Here is a 14011-nt window from a genome sequence, read left to right as displayed (position 1 = left end):
AAACGCGGTTCAGCACCCCACCAGGATACCCCTAGGGGAGAGGATACTGTCGTGACCCCCTGGGTCTTGAACCTGGGTCTGCTGGGTTCCCAGTTGACTGTCAGCTCCCCGCTCCCACCCAGCAGCTCACTACTAACTGATTGACCAAAGAGATGATGAAACCTGAAGCTACATCTGGGTCCTGATTGGAGGAACACCAGAACCTCTGATTGGGTTTAAATAGGAAGCCCTGACCAAAGAGAGGCACAGGAAGTTGTATGCACAACTGGGCTCTACCTGGCTGCTATTTCGGATCCTGCCTTCTCAACTCACTCCCAAAAAAAAAAAAAAGTCACTAGAATTTTTATTGTAATCCAAAAGGAATTTTCCCCCTTAAATAAAAAACCAAAAACATCAAACAGAACAAATCAAAAACAAAACAAAAACAAACAAACAAACATCACCTTCAGGAGAAAACAAAACAGAGTATTCTAACTCAAAAGGTGAAAGTTTCAGACCAGTTTTATTACTTTGCAGTTATATAGTATTTTACAAACAATGAGCCAGATTATCTGCCCTGCTGTGTGCAAAAGGGATGGAGTCTTCCTCTAATTTCCCTGCTGAGGATACCAACAGCATGGGGGAGTCCCCAGAAGAGAAAAAGATGACACAGCTAGCTCATAATCACCATTCCCTGTAGCCTGTTATGGGGGTGGGGGGGTGGGGGGGGGTCTATTGCAGGCATGCAGAGGATGTGGCTAATGTACACTATGCTCCAGCTATGCTCAGCTGGAGAGCGTCACTTAGGGACCACTGCCAGCTAGCACAAACTAGAGTGGCATGTAAACTGCTCTAACTTGCACCAGGGACACAGCAAGAATCAGGAAGCCATAATCAGCTCCTTAACAGCGTCTCTTCTCTGCTGTATTCAGTCTAGGCTGAGTGCAGCATAGAATTTAGCTACTTCACAGATCTTGCCTTAACTGTCTATCCCACCCCAGCCCTCTTGCTAAATTCAAATTTAGTATTCAATTTACTAGCACTAATTTGTTGATTAAGGAGGTAAGTAGTAAACAATTAATCTCAACATAAAAGATGATTAACTGTCAGACCATTAAGACTGCGTGTGTGTGCATGCATTCACTGAGGACGAAAATGTGTACAGTGAGAAGGATAGGGTCAATACCACAGCAGCATCCAGTATGATGCCACATGGCATACATGCAGAAAATTGGGATTTAGAAGTTAAAATACTTACTCAGCAGGCACTTTAGTCTTAATGGATGAGACACAAACTTGGAAATCATGAGACTGGTTTTGATATCAAGTTCCTGTGAAACCCTCTGTGAGTCACTCTCTCAGAGCCTCTATTTCACCATTTGTACAACTGGGATAACAACAAACTATATCTTAGCCTTGACCTAGACAGTGGTGACAGCTTTATCCCTACGTCACGTATGCAGTCACATGAGGCCCTGTTCTTCCAGGGGTCTCATAACACATTGACCTGACCCATCAGCTAGAGTGCGATCCTTAATTCTTTCTCTTGTCCTATCGAACTCTGGTGCCAGGAGTAGTGGAAGTCCTCCTCACATCATTGCTTGGAAAGCTGCATGTCAGCTCCACCTAGTGGGAGAGTGAGTTTGTGTGTGTGGTTTTTGGAGGGGGGTGTGTGTGTGTGGGGGGGTGGTGGTGGTGAGAAAACCTGGATTAGTGCTGGAAATGACCCACCTTGATTATCATGCGCATTATAAAGAGAGGTTTCAAAGAGGGATGGGCTATTACCAGCAGGAGAGTGAGTTTGTATGTGTGTCTGTGGGGGGGGGGGGGGGGGAGGGTGAGAAAACCTGGATTTGTGCTGGAAATGGCCCTCCTTGATGATCACTTTAGATAAGCTGTTACGAGCAGGACAGTGGGGTGGGAGGAAGTTTTGTTTCATGGTCTCTGTGTGTATATAATGTCTTCTGCAGTTTCCACAATATGCTATGCATCCGATGAAGTGAGCTGTAGCTCACGAAAGCTCATGCTCAAATAAACTGGTTAGTCTCTAAGGTGCCACAAGTACTCCTTTTCTTTTTGGTCCCAGTAGAAGTGCCACTTGTTTCTGAAAAAAGAAAAGGAGTACTTGTGGCACCTGAGAGTGAGCTGTAGCTCACAAAAGCTTATGCTCAAATAAATTTATTAGTCTCTAAGGTGCCACAAGTACTCCTTTTCTTTTTGTGGATATAGACTAACACGGCTGCTACTCTGAAACTTGTTTTTGAGTCTGCACAGCCTTTAATAAGGTTAAGGAGTTCTGCAATCAAACACCCAGGTGGGAATGGACAACATCGTAAGTGGGGAAGAAGATACATGGGCCATGCAGATATTATTTCACCTAGAGCCAGTCCTGTCAAACAGATTAGCTGCTCATGAACTAAATTCTGCCTTTACAACTGAATTCAATTCTAGATTTTCTTACTGAATTCCAGCTTTACAGGGAACACTGTCCCAACTATCCCTGCCTTCTTAGGCAGACAATTTATTCTCTTTGTTCCATTAATCTTGGGTTTTCTTCCACAGCTTTACTAGCATATTCCAACCCTAACCTATATGAGCCATCTCTCTAATGTGTAGTGTACCAAATTCATTCCAAGCCAATGGCACTAGAGATTAATTTAGGTTTCAATTTTGGAAACAGGATTGGCTATTTGCAATAATGATCAGTAGAGGTAAAAACAAGGGACACACTGTCCCCAAGCACCAACTCTTGGCATATCCCTTACCTGCAGCAATCTGTGTTCCAGGGTAGCTAGTTCCAAGTACTGGGTGTCTTCCCGGGATACTCGATCCAAACGATCGCGAACTTCCTTCAGTTTGATTTGCTGGGCTTCTACGCTCTCACGAGCTTCTCGTACAATTCCTCGAGCTACCATAAACACTTTTTCAGCCTGAAAAGAGGGAATGTAAGCAGGTTCCCGTTTATCATTGAGTAGGTCTAAATTGCCGACTTCATGGATGTGAATTTGGAGAAGGGAGATTTCTCATTTAACAGGTCCAGAAGACAAGCTACTAGGCCTGAACACATTCATAATATTAATTCATTCCTCAGTTCATTTCCAGCAAAGAAGATATACAGCTGCTCGGTTTCCGAAGTTCAGTGAAGGAATTTCCTTTGTACTGGCGAACTGAGTACTGTATCTGCAGTCTCAGTGACCCACGGACCTCAGTGTCAATTAGCAGAGGACACAGGGATGTATAAGGTTTACAGTAGGGCTGTCAAGTGATTAAAAAAATTAATTGTGTGATTAATTGCACTGTTAATAGAATATTATTTATATAAATATTTTTGGATGTTTTCCACATTTTCCAATATATTGATTTCAGTTACAACACAGAATACAAAGTGTACAGTGCTCACTTTTTGTTTATTTTTTATTATTTGCACTGTAAAAACAAAAGAAATAGTATTTTCCAATTCACTTAATACAAGTACTATAGTGCAATCTCTTTATCATGAAAGTTGAACTTACAAATGTAGAATTATGAACAAAAAATAACTGCATTCAAAAATAAAACAATGTAAAACTTTAGAGCCTACAAGTCCACTCAGTCCTACTTCTTGTTCAGCCAATCGCTCAGACAAACAAGTTTGTTTACATTTGCAGGAGATAATGTTGCCCGCTTCTTGTTCACGTCACCTGAAAGTGAGAACAGGCATTTGCATGGCACTGTTGTAGCCAGCGTTGCAAGATATTTACATGCCAGATGTGCTAAAGATTCATATGTCCCTTCATGCTTCAATCACCATTCCAGAGGACATTCATCAATGCTGATGATGGGTATTGCTCTATAACAATCCAAAGCAGTGCAGACCGACGCACGTTCATTTTCATCATCTGAGTCAGATGCCACCAGCAGAAGGTTGATTTTCTCTTTTGGTGGTTCAGGTTCTGTAGTTTCTGCATCACAGTGTTGCTCTTTTAAGACTTCTGAAAGCATGCACAACACCCCTTCCCTCTCAGATTTTTGAAGGCACTTCAGATTCTTAAATCTTGTGTTGAGTGCTGTAGCTAGCTTTAGAAATCTCGCATTGGTACCTTCTTTGTGTTTTGCCAAATCTGTAGTGAAAGTGTTCTTAAAACGAACAACATGCTGGGTCATCATCCGAGATTGCTATAACATGAAATTTATGGTAGAATGTGGGTAAAACAAAGGCAGGAGACATATAATTTTCCCCAAAGGAGTACAGTCACAAATTTAATTAACGCATTATTTTTTTAACAAAAGTCATCAGCATGGAAGTATGTCCTCTGGAATGGTAGCCAAAGCATGAAGGGTCATTCGAATGTTTAGCATATCTGGCACATAAATACCTTGCAATGCCGGTTACAAAAGCATCATGCAAATGTCTGTTCTCACTTTCAGGTGACATTGTCAATAAGAAGCCGGCACCATTATCTCCCATAAATGTAAACAAACTTGTTTCTATTAGCAATTGGCTGCACAAGAAGTAGGACTGAATGGACCTGTAGGCTCTAGAGTTTTACATTGTTTGTTACATAACTGCACTCAAAAACAAAAAACAAACAAATCTACATTTGTAAGTTGCACTTTCCCGATAAAGAGATTGCACTATGGTTCTTGTATGAGGTGAATTGAAAAATACTATTTCTTTTATCATTTTTACAGCACAAATATTTGTAATCAAAAATAAATATAAAGTGAGCACTGTACACTTTGTATTCTGTGTTGTAACTGAAATAAATATATTTGAAAATGTAGAAAACCATCCCAAATATTTAATAAATTTCAATTGGTATTCTATTGTTTAACAGTGCGATTAAAATGGTGATTAATTGCAATTAAAAAAGTTAATTTTTGGAGTTAATCGCGTGAGTCCTAGCTCACACAGATCCCCTAGATCTGGTATTTACATACTAGTTCATCAAAGAGTGTCATGTGAGGCCTTTACTGAAACCCTGTGTCACACTCGTCTTCATAATAATTGTGAAAGTGCTGATAACATGTAAGGAGTTACATGTATATACTGAAAACTATGCTCTTAAGGTCTATGTCTTTGGTCTGGTCACCAGAAGGTGAGAAAACAGGTTTCTTCAGGCAAGAGATATTTATCTATATGTCTGATTAACTGGAAATTGAGTATTATATGATTCACAATGGGAGCCCATTTACATTCTGAGAGGGAATTTACAGAAGAAATAAACCAGCAGGAGGAAAAGTCCTGTTTACAAGTGAAGACAATGGATTTTTGAACTATTATAACAGTACCTATAGGTACAGAGCTACACTCTGAATCTTTTATTGAGGGGACAAGCTGAGAGCATGGCAGAGTAGGATCACAGCCTATCTGGCTGAAAAAGGCTGGTGGGCATTAGTAGGTTCTAGAATGAGTGTTATGATTTTATTTTATATGTAAACCTTTATTTCCAATACCTCCATCGACTTATTACTTGAATCTCTGTTCAGTGTGAAATAAACTTCTTGTGTTCATTAAAAATGTGTTTAAGGGCTGTGTGTTGAGCAGAGTGGTGATCCTGAGGTGAAACTAGTAAATTGGTGTGTACTATTCTTCTGGAAGTAGTGGATCTGTTAATTCTGGGAGCAACCAGTGGAATAGAGGCTGGGCACTCCAGAGGGATACGTGGAAGTCTCGGAGGTTGGAATGTACCTATCATTAACCTGTAAAGAAACAGCAGGGCCCGCGGAGCCCTGGAAGGCAGTGTTTGTGTAACCACAGGCTGGTGATGTTGGGGAACTGAACCACAGCAAGCATAGACAAGACTTCCTTGTGCTAAAGGCAGGTGTTGGTGAGAAGCCTCCCAACCCCGGGTGCCCTAGAGAAGTGTCACAGTTTTCCTTTCTATTTCAAAGCTAGAACTTATGTTTTAACAAGACAACTCATCACTAGCCTTCCACGTTGTCTCCGTATGTTAACGATGCAAAGGATTACCTCTGTCACTTTTCCTTGAGCATCTCGAACTTCATTAAGACCAACAAACTCTTCATATCTATCCCACCAACTTTTGACCGTTGTAGAGATTCTTTTGAGGGAGTTTCTTCCCAAAACTTTCCCTACTTCCGTCATCCGATGAAAAAGTACCATGGCCATTTCCATTGCTGGCTTAGTCTCAGGCCTCTTAGGTCCTGGTGAGCAGTAAGTCCTCACTACATGTAAACTCATTCTTTGGCTCCTCGGTATAAACGAATGGCGATATTGCATGCCATACCATACTGAGGATACGGTAGCATTACACCTCATGAGATCTAAATCTTGAATCCAATCACTGATTAAAACCACTGCAAGGATAAAGAAGCAAAGAGTTACAAAATGAAAAGGAAAAAAATAAATACATACCTCTTAAATCTAATGTACATAAGGCTGTAAAAAGAGACATACGTGCTTGTTAAAAATTAAGACATTAACACTAATGATGGCTCCACAACCATTACTTACTTAGGCTGCACTAGGATACTTTCCATGGTTTTCATCAAAATGTTTATGTATGGCAGTTCTGCCATATATTCTTGCCTTCCTGCTACTCATAAGTATTCCCATGATGCCTCCTGATTACTAATTCACTCAAAGGACCTTGAGTAGTGGACTTTTGCAGAACTGGTAGCAATATAAACTGCCACAAAGAAGCATAGCACTCTAGCACAGAAGCAATTTACCTATGGATCTGTTTATTATACATTTCCACACTTGAGCTTAGCACTATTCTATTCCTGCTACTGATCCTGGGAGGAGGTGGGGGGAAGCAGAGGAAAAAAAGGGAAAGACAAAAAAAAAAAAATCAATGAAGGGGGAAACAAAGACACCTTCCCCCAAGAGAAATTAAATACTGGAGTGGGGAAAGACAAATACACAAGGGACAGAGGTAAAACAGTGGGAGTGCCAAATTTAGTTTTCAACATAATTTCTCCACCTGTGAGTATCTGGAAAACTAAAATCTAGACACGAACCACCAAGATCATCAAATTAGCTCGTAGTGGCTCCACAGAAGGGGTTGCTTTCTGAAATAGGCTAGAAAGGTATATATGTTGTTCCCCCACTCCCTCCAAAAGCAGATGCCCTATCAGTGTGAAATTTCAGTATTAACTTCTATGCCTTTTGAATTTTTGTTTGGCTTCACTTTACAGTTTTTAATTGGAAATCTTTTAAATTGGACTTCGGCTGAAATTTATCCATAGCCATTTTAGCTTTCATTGTTGACAGAAATCTTACAAAAACATTGACTCTCTATAGAAAACTTGGTAGCAAGTTGGGTCCCAAGTAGATCTGGTGCACACAGGTAGTTAAATAGGATTTAGGGGGTCTTATTAGCTAATTGATGAGGCTGGGTGCGTATAGATAAAACCTTCTCCACCAGAAGCTGCACTTTTTTTTTTGGTCAGATTTTATCCTACAACGGAGAAGCAGTCATGTAGAGCTGCTTAAGGATAAAACAGTCTCATCAGCAGCTGCACTTCTATCCACCACAGGACTGCCTCCTGGTTAAGCTTTTTTTTTCTTTAAACCCATGGAAATTAATACAAGCTTTTTGCATGGGACTGCTGATAAACTGCCGCACAAACACATCTCGTTACATTAACTTAGAGTTAAGATTTTTTTCAAATATATTTTCTCACACCAGTGCAAACACTAATTGGAAGGTCACAAGTTTCATTGCTCAAGTAGGCTGAGCTCTGTGTTATCCAGCTTAAGTGAAAACAGAGGGCTGGCTGCGGGGGACTGGCTTAACTGGAGGGAAGGGCTCGCCTGTCCATCCACTGTATTGTGATGCAACATAACCACTGCATTTTGATGCCACATAACCACTGCAGGTAGTGAGTTCAATGAATGTAGAAGACACCTTGCTACAGTGTTGACAGCTTGTGGAAAGTTGATCACCTGTTCACTATAACTAAGGCTAAGATTTTGTCATGGTTATTTTTAGTAAAAGTCGCGGACAGGTCACGGGCAATAAACAAAAATTCATGGTGGGGAGATCACAGCATGGAGGGACACTGGAGCACAAGTGTCGGCTATCCATACTTCCTTAGTGGACCCCAGTTTAATCGGCCCAGATGTCCAAGTGACGATTCAACCCTTCAAGTCAAACTCTTTTGACTTGCCTACAGCCAAGTTGCCGGTCCAGTACAAGGGCTGGTCAGGAACGTGGACTTTTGCAGTCTATGATGATTATCCCATCCCCATGCTGTTGGGGGAAGACTTGGCCAATCACGTGAAGCTAGCCAAGAGTGTGGGAATGGTCACCCGCAGCCAGGCTAAGCAAGCTGTCACACCTAGCTCTGTTTCAGAAACTTCTACCAGGACCCAGTCAGAGGTAATGGAACCGGACCCCATGCCAACGTCTGCAACAGCAGTAGTGGATCCAGTCACAGAGACCCAGACAGAGTCAGTCCGAGAACCGGAACCAGCAGAACAACCAGCACCAGAACCATTGCCAGCACTGAATCCAGTACTTGCAACCCCAACACCAGAAGACCCCACCGAACCTGCACTGGCGGCAGCAGATATCCCTACACAAGAGGCTCAGCCGAAGCCTGAACCCCAACATAGTGCACAGTCAACGGAAACAGCCCCATCACCTGCATTGCTTCCAGAGGGACCAAGCCCAGGTCCACAATCCAATGAGGAACTGGTGTCTCCAGCATCAAGGGAACAGTTCCGGACCAAACAGAAAGCAGATGAAAGCCTCCAGAGAGCTTGGACGGCGGCACAGAGCAACCCACCGCCTCTCAGCTCTTTTAATCGATCCAGGTTTGTTGTAGAAAGAGGACTTTTATACAAGGAAACGCTTTCTGGTGGACACCAGGAAGACTGGCATCCTCAGAGACAATTGGTAGTTCCAACTAAGTACCGGGTAAAGCTATTAAGCTTAGCCCACGATCATCCTAGTGGCCATGCTGGGGTGAACAGAACCAAAGACCATTTGGGAAAGTCGTTCCACTGGGAGGGAATGGGCAAGGATGTTTCGACCTATGTCCGGTCTTGTGAGGTGTGCCAACGAATGGGAAAACCCCAAGACCAGGTCAAAGCCCCCTCTCCAGCCACCCCCCATAATTGAGGTTCCATTTCAGCGAGTAGCTGTGGATATTCTGGGTCTTTTTCTGACAAAGACACCCAGAAGAAAGCAGTACATACTGATTTGCATGGATTTTGCCACCTGATGGCTGGAAGCAGTAGCTCTAAGCAACACCAGGGCTAAAAGTGTGTGCCAGGCACTAACGGACATTTTTGCCAGGGCAGGTTGGCCCTCCGACATCCTTACAGATGCAGGAACTAATTTCCTGGCAGGAACTATGGAAACCCTTTGGGAAGCTCATGGGGTGAACCACTTGGTTGCCACCCCTTACCACCATTAAACAAATGGCCTGGTGGAGAAATTTAATGGAACTTTGGGGATACGTAAATTCGTAAATGAGCACTCCAATGATTGGGACCTAGTGTTGCAGCAGTTGCTCTTTGCCTACAGAGCTGTACCACATCCCAGTTTAGGGTTTTCACCATTTGAACTTGTATATGGCCGCCAGGTTAAGGGGCCATTACAGTTGGTGAAGCAGCTATGGGAAGGGTTTACATCTTCTCCAGAAACTAACATTTTGGACTTTGTAACCAACCTACAAAACACCCTCCGAACCTCTTTAGCCCTTGCTAAAGAAAACCTAAAAGATGCTCAAAAAGAGCAAAAAGCCTGGTATGATAAACATGCCAGAGTGGTCCTTCAAAGTAGGGGACCAGGTCATGGTCTTAAAGGCACTCCAGTCCTATAAAATGGAAGCGTTGTGGGAAGGGCCATTCACGGTCCAAGAGCTCCTGGGAGCTGTTAATTATCTCATAGCATTCCCCACCTCCAACCGAAAGCCTAAGGTGTACCATATTAATTCTCTAAAGCTCTTTTATTCCAGAGAATTAAAGGTTTGTCAGTTTACATCCCAAGGAGAAGATGACGCTGAGTGGCCTGAAGGTGTCTACTACGAAGGGAAAAGCGATGGTGGTGTGGAAGAGGTGAACCTCTCCATGACCCTTGGGCATATGCAGCGATAGCAGATCCAGGAGCTATGCACTAGCTACACACCGACATTCTCAGCCACCCCAGGACTGACTGAACGGGCATACCACTCCATTAACACAGGTAACTCTTACCCAGTTAGAGCCCAACCTTACCGGGTGTCTCCTCAAGCTAAAACTGCTATAGAAAGGGAGATCCAGGATATGCTACAGATGGGTGTAATCTGCCCCTCTGGCAGTGCATGGGCCTCTCCTGTGGTTCTAGTTCGCAAACCAGATGGGGAGATACGTTTTTGCGTGGACTACTGTAAGCTAAATGCTGTAACTCGCCCAGACAACTATCCTAAGCCAAGCACAGATGAATTACTGGAGAAACTGGGACGGGCCCAGTTCATCTCTACCTTGGACTTAACCAAGGGGAACTGGCAGGTACCGCTAGATGAATCTGCCAAGGAAAGGTCAGCCTTCATCACACGTCGGGCTGTATGAATTTAATGTGCTCCCTTTCAGGCTGCGGAATGCACCCGCCACCTTCCAAAAACTTGTAGATGGTCTCCTACCGGGATTGGGAGAATATGCAGTCGCATACCTTGACAGTGTGGCCATATTTTCGGATTCCTGGGCAGAACACCTGGAACATCTACAAAAAGTCTTCGAGCGCATAAGAGAGGCAGGACTAACTGTTAAGGCTAAGAAGTGTCAAATAGGCCTAAACAGAATGACTTACCTTGGACACCAGGTGGGTCAAGGAACTATCAACCCCCTACAGGCCAAAGTGGATGCTATCCAAAAGTGGCCTGTCCCAAAGTCAAAGAAACAGGTCCAATCCTTCTTAGGCTTGGCTGGATATTACAGGCGATTTGTGCAGCAATACAGCCAAATTGCCACCCCACTGACAGACCTAACCAGAAAGAAACAGCCAAATGCCGTTCAGTGGACTGAAGAGTGTCAGAAGGCCATTAACCAGCTTAAAACGACACTCATGTCTGACCCTGTGCTAAGGGCCCCAGACTTTGACAAACCGTTCCTAGTAACCACAGATGCGTCCGAGCGTGGTGTGGGAGCAGTCTTAATGCAGGAAGGATCAAATCAAGAGTTCCATCCTGTAGCGTTTCTCAGCAAGAAGCTGTCTGAGAGGGAAAGCCACTGGTTAATCAGTGAAAAGCCATTGTCTACGCTCTGGAAAAGCTACGCCCATACATTTGGGGACGGTGTTTCCACCTGCAAACCGACCATGCGGTGCTACAGTGGCTTCATACCGCCAAGGGAAATAACAAAAAACCTATTCGGTGGAGTTTAGCTCTCCAAGATTTTGATTTTGACATACAACACATTTCAGGAGCTTCTAACAAAGTGGCTGATGCACTCTCCCGTGAAAGTTTCCCAGAATCAACTGGTTAAAATCGTCCTTGAGATGTGGAAAATATTCTTAGTTTTTATACAGTTAGTAGTATATTTAGAGGTGCATGTGTCTTATTAACTCTGTTTTCTCCTAGAGTTCCAGGAAGAAATCACAGCCAGTGTTTCACCCTATCTGTGATTTGGGGGGCGTGTCATAAATATAAAGGGAAGGGTAACCACCTTTCTGTATACAGTGCTATAAAATCCCTCCTGGCCAGAGGCAAAACCCTTTCACTTGTAAAGGGTTAAGAAGCTAAGGTAACCTCGCTGGCACCTGACCCATAATGACCAATGAGGGGACAAGATACTTTCAAATCTTGGGGGGGGGGAGAACGACGACAAAGGGTTCTTTCTGTCTGTGTGATGCTTTTGCCGGGAACAAATCAGAAATGCAAGCCTTCCAACTCCTGTCAAGTTAGTAAGTAATCTAGCTGGAAAAAGCGTTAGATTTTCTTTTGTTTAATGGCTGGTAAAATAAGCTGTGCTGGAGGGAATGTATATTCCTGTTTTTTGTGTCTTTTTGTAACTTAAGGTTTTGCCTAAAGGTATTCTCTATGTTTTGAATCTGATTACCCGGTAAGGTATTTACCATCCTGATTTTACAGAAGTGTTTCTTTTACCTTTTCTTTAATTAAAATTCTTCTTCTAAGAACCTGATTGCTTTTTCACTGTTCTTAAGATCCAAGGGTTTGGGTCTGTGTTCACCTGTACCAATTGGTGAGGATTATCATCAAGCCTTCCCCAGGAAAGCGGGTGTAGGGTTTGGGGGGATATTTTGGGGGAAGATGTCTCCAAAGTGGGTGTCATAAAGGGAAGGGTAAACCCCTTTAAAATTCCTCCTGGCCAGAGGCAAACTCCTCTCACTTGTAAAGGGTTAAGAAGCTAAAGGTAACCTCGCTGGCACCTGACCAAAATGACCAATGAGGAGACAAGATACTTTCAAAAGCTGGGAGGAGGGAGAGAAACAAAGGGTTTGTGTGTCTGTCTTTATGCTGCTTTGCCGGGGATAGACCAGGAATGGAGTCTTAGAACTTTTAGTAAGTAATCTAGCTAGGTATGTGTTAGATTATGATTTCTTTAAATGGCTGAGAAAAGAATTGTGCTGAATAGAATAACTATTTCTGTCTGTGTATCTTTTTTGTAACTTAAGGTTTTGCCTAGAGGGGTTCTCTATGTTTTGAATCTAATTACCCTGTAAGGTATCTACCATCCTGATTTTACAGAGGTGATTTCTTTACTTCTATTTACTTCTATTTCTATTAAAAGTCTTCTTGTAAGAAAACTGAATGCTTTTTCATTGTTCTCAGTTCCAAGGGTTTGGGTCTGTGGTCACCTATGCAAATTGGTGAGGCTTTTTATCCAACATTTCCCAGGAAAGGGGGAGTGCAAGTGTTGGGAGGATTGTTCATTGTTCTTAAGATCCAAGGGTCTGGGTCTGTAGTCACCTAGGCAAATTGGTGAGGATTTTTACCAAACCTTGTCCAGGAAGTGGGGTGCAAGGTTTTGGGAAGTATTTTGGGGGGAAAGACGTTTCCAAACAGCTCTTCCCCAGTAACCAGTATTTGTTTGGTGGTGGTAGCGGCCAATCCAAGGACAAAGGGTGGAATATTTTGTACCTTGGGGAAGTTTTGACCTAAGCTGGCAAAGAGAAGCTTAGGAGGTTTTTCATGCAGGTCCCCACATCTGTACCCTAGCGTTCAGAGTGGGGAAGGAACCTTGACATGGGCTCTTTCCCTGTTCTTTGTTTAAAACGCTTGGTGGTGGCAGCATACTGTTCAAGGACAAGGCAAAGTTTGTACCTTGGGGAAGTTTTTAACCTAAGTTGGTAAGAATAAGCTTAGGGGGGTCTTTCATGCAGGTCCCCACATCTGTACCCTAGAGTTCAGAGTGGGGAAGGAACCTTGACAACTCCAAGATCTCTTTCTTGAGTGGTAACAGTTAATTTAGACCCCACCATTTTGTATGTAGAGTTGGGCTTACTTTTTCCAAAGTGCATTACTTTGCACTTATCAACATTGAAAGCTTATGCTCAAATAAATTTGTTAGTCTCTAAGGTGCCACAAGTACTCCTTTTCTTTTTGCGAATACAGACTAACACGGCTGCTACTCTGAAACCTGTCATTAAGCAGGGCACCGAATTTAGCCGTATGGAATGGAAATCTATCAACTTCATGAAAAAACTCGTACAGTGTGTATGGTAACACCCATTGTTTCATGTTCTCTGTGTATATAAATCTCTCCACTGTATTTTCCACTGAATGCATCCAATGACGTGAGCTTTAGCTCACGAAAGCTTACGCTCAAATAAATTTGTTAGTCTCTAAGGTGCCACAAGTCCTCCTTTTCTTTTTGAGGATACAGACTAACACGGCTGCTACTCTGAAATCTGCCATTTTGTCACCCAGTTTAGTGAGATCCCTTTGTAACTCTTTGCAATCAGCTTTGGACTTAACTATCTTGAGAAATTTTGCATTCCTTGCAAATTTTGCCACCTCACTATTCACCCCCTTTTTCCAGATCATTTATGAATCAGTACTGGTCCCAACACAGATCCTTGGTGGAACCCCTTATTTACTTCTCTCCATTGTGAAAAATGACCTGTTATTCCTATCC

At 42.9% G+C, this 14011-nt stretch overlaps 1 protein-coding gene across 3 annotated transcripts in view; it reads right to left on the bottom strand.

Annotated features, from left to right (window-relative positions):
- The window catches only part of CCDC51 (coiled-coil domain containing 51), a 38895-nt gene that overhangs the window by 20432 nt on the left and 4452 nt on the right, over positions 1–14011 (bottom strand). For all 3 annotated transcript variants that reach the window (XM_074957238.1, XM_074957239.1, XM_074957237.1), the window contains exons 2-3: positions 5933–6279; positions 2745–2909 (exon numbers count right to left, since the gene is read on the bottom strand). In XM_074957238.1, the coding sequence (XP_074813339.1) occupies positions 2745–2909; positions 5933–6241 (474 nt within the window). In that variant the 5' untranslated portion in view covers positions 6242–6279. The remainder of the gene's footprint in view (positions 1–2744; positions 2910–5932; positions 6280–14011) is intronic.

This window comes from Natator depressus, chromosome 7 (genome assembly GCF_965152275.1).
Source record: "Natator depressus isolate rNatDep1 chromosome 7, rNatDep2.hap1, whole genome shotgun sequence".
Lineage (NCBI taxonomy): Eukaryota > Metazoa > Chordata > Testudines > Cheloniidae > Natator > Natator depressus.
This window is presented reverse-complemented; position numbering and strand designations above follow the sequence as displayed.